An 884-nucleotide genomic window follows, 5' to 3' on the forward strand; every position below is an offset into this window, starting at 1 on the left:
AAAAGAATAAAGCTGAATAATAATGAAATCGCGAAGAAAGTTTGTTCATTCAGGTAATGTGATCTCCGTAAAGACACGAAAACTCGTTCACAAGAAAACAAAAATTTCAAAACTAAACATACACTTCACATCTGAGTCATATCCTCAGAGCCCGGAGAGCACTCTTATCTCAGCCATTTGTTCGCTTTCGTCGCACATTCGTTGGTATTGGAAATCACCGCGAGAACACCGACCAACACAGGCAAACGACTCCATCACGCATTCATCTTGGTGGCCTCCTGAGTGAACTCGTACAACACAATCAATGATTCATGGTGAAAACTGGATCTGATTGGGGGAAGTCAACAGGAAATAGATGAAAGAAAACCGCATAATTCTCGTTCAACTTACTGTGCAACAACAGTTCCCGGATGCGGTAACGATTGTCATGGAACAACGGGGACTCGGAAGACACTCCAAAGCCTAACCCCACGAGAACTTGTAAAAGATCAAAGACAACCACCCCTTCCACATTTTAAATGATTTCCTCGACGTCTCTGTGTATAACGTACTTACTATAAGGGTAAAACAAATATCTCAGTAGGGAGGTTCGAGCAATCGACATTTCCGGACAAATAAGCTGAGGCTTCTGTTGTTTCATGACTGAAGAAGTAATTCCCATAAACGTGCATACAGCCACGATAGTTAATAAGGGTGACAGAGCTTAGTACACCGAGTTGTACCGCTGGACCACCTTTGGATCGAAAATCTGGCTAAAATCCAAAGTCCAAATCGGTCATCTATCCACTCATCGAAGAGTATTCGAACACAACTTGCACACTCACTGTGCGATACATAAAAAAGTACCTGGCTAGGACCACAAACAAACGGGCCTACAAAATTGT

The 884-nt window shown here is 42.5% G+C and overlaps 1 protein-coding gene across 1 annotated transcript in view; it reads right to left on the reverse strand.

Moving 5' to 3' along the window:
• Positions 1-640, reverse strand: part of T265_12123 (hypothetical protein) — a gene marked incomplete at both ends in the record, with an annotated part of 13,768 nt that extends 13,128 nt beyond the window's left edge. The window contains one exon of the mRNA XM_009179123.1: positions 556-640. Coding sequence (XP_009177387.1) covers positions 556-640 — 85 coding nt within the window. The remainder of the gene's footprint in view (positions 1-555) is intronic.
• Between the last annotated feature and the right edge of the window lie 244 nt (positions 641-884).

The sequence above is a fragment of the Opisthorchis viverrini genome (genome assembly GCF_000715545.1).
Source record: "Opisthorchis viverrini unplaced genomic scaffold opera_v5_1855, whole genome shotgun sequence".
Lineage (NCBI taxonomy): Eukaryota > Metazoa > Platyhelminthes > Trematoda > Opisthorchiida > Opisthorchiidae > Opisthorchis > Opisthorchis viverrini.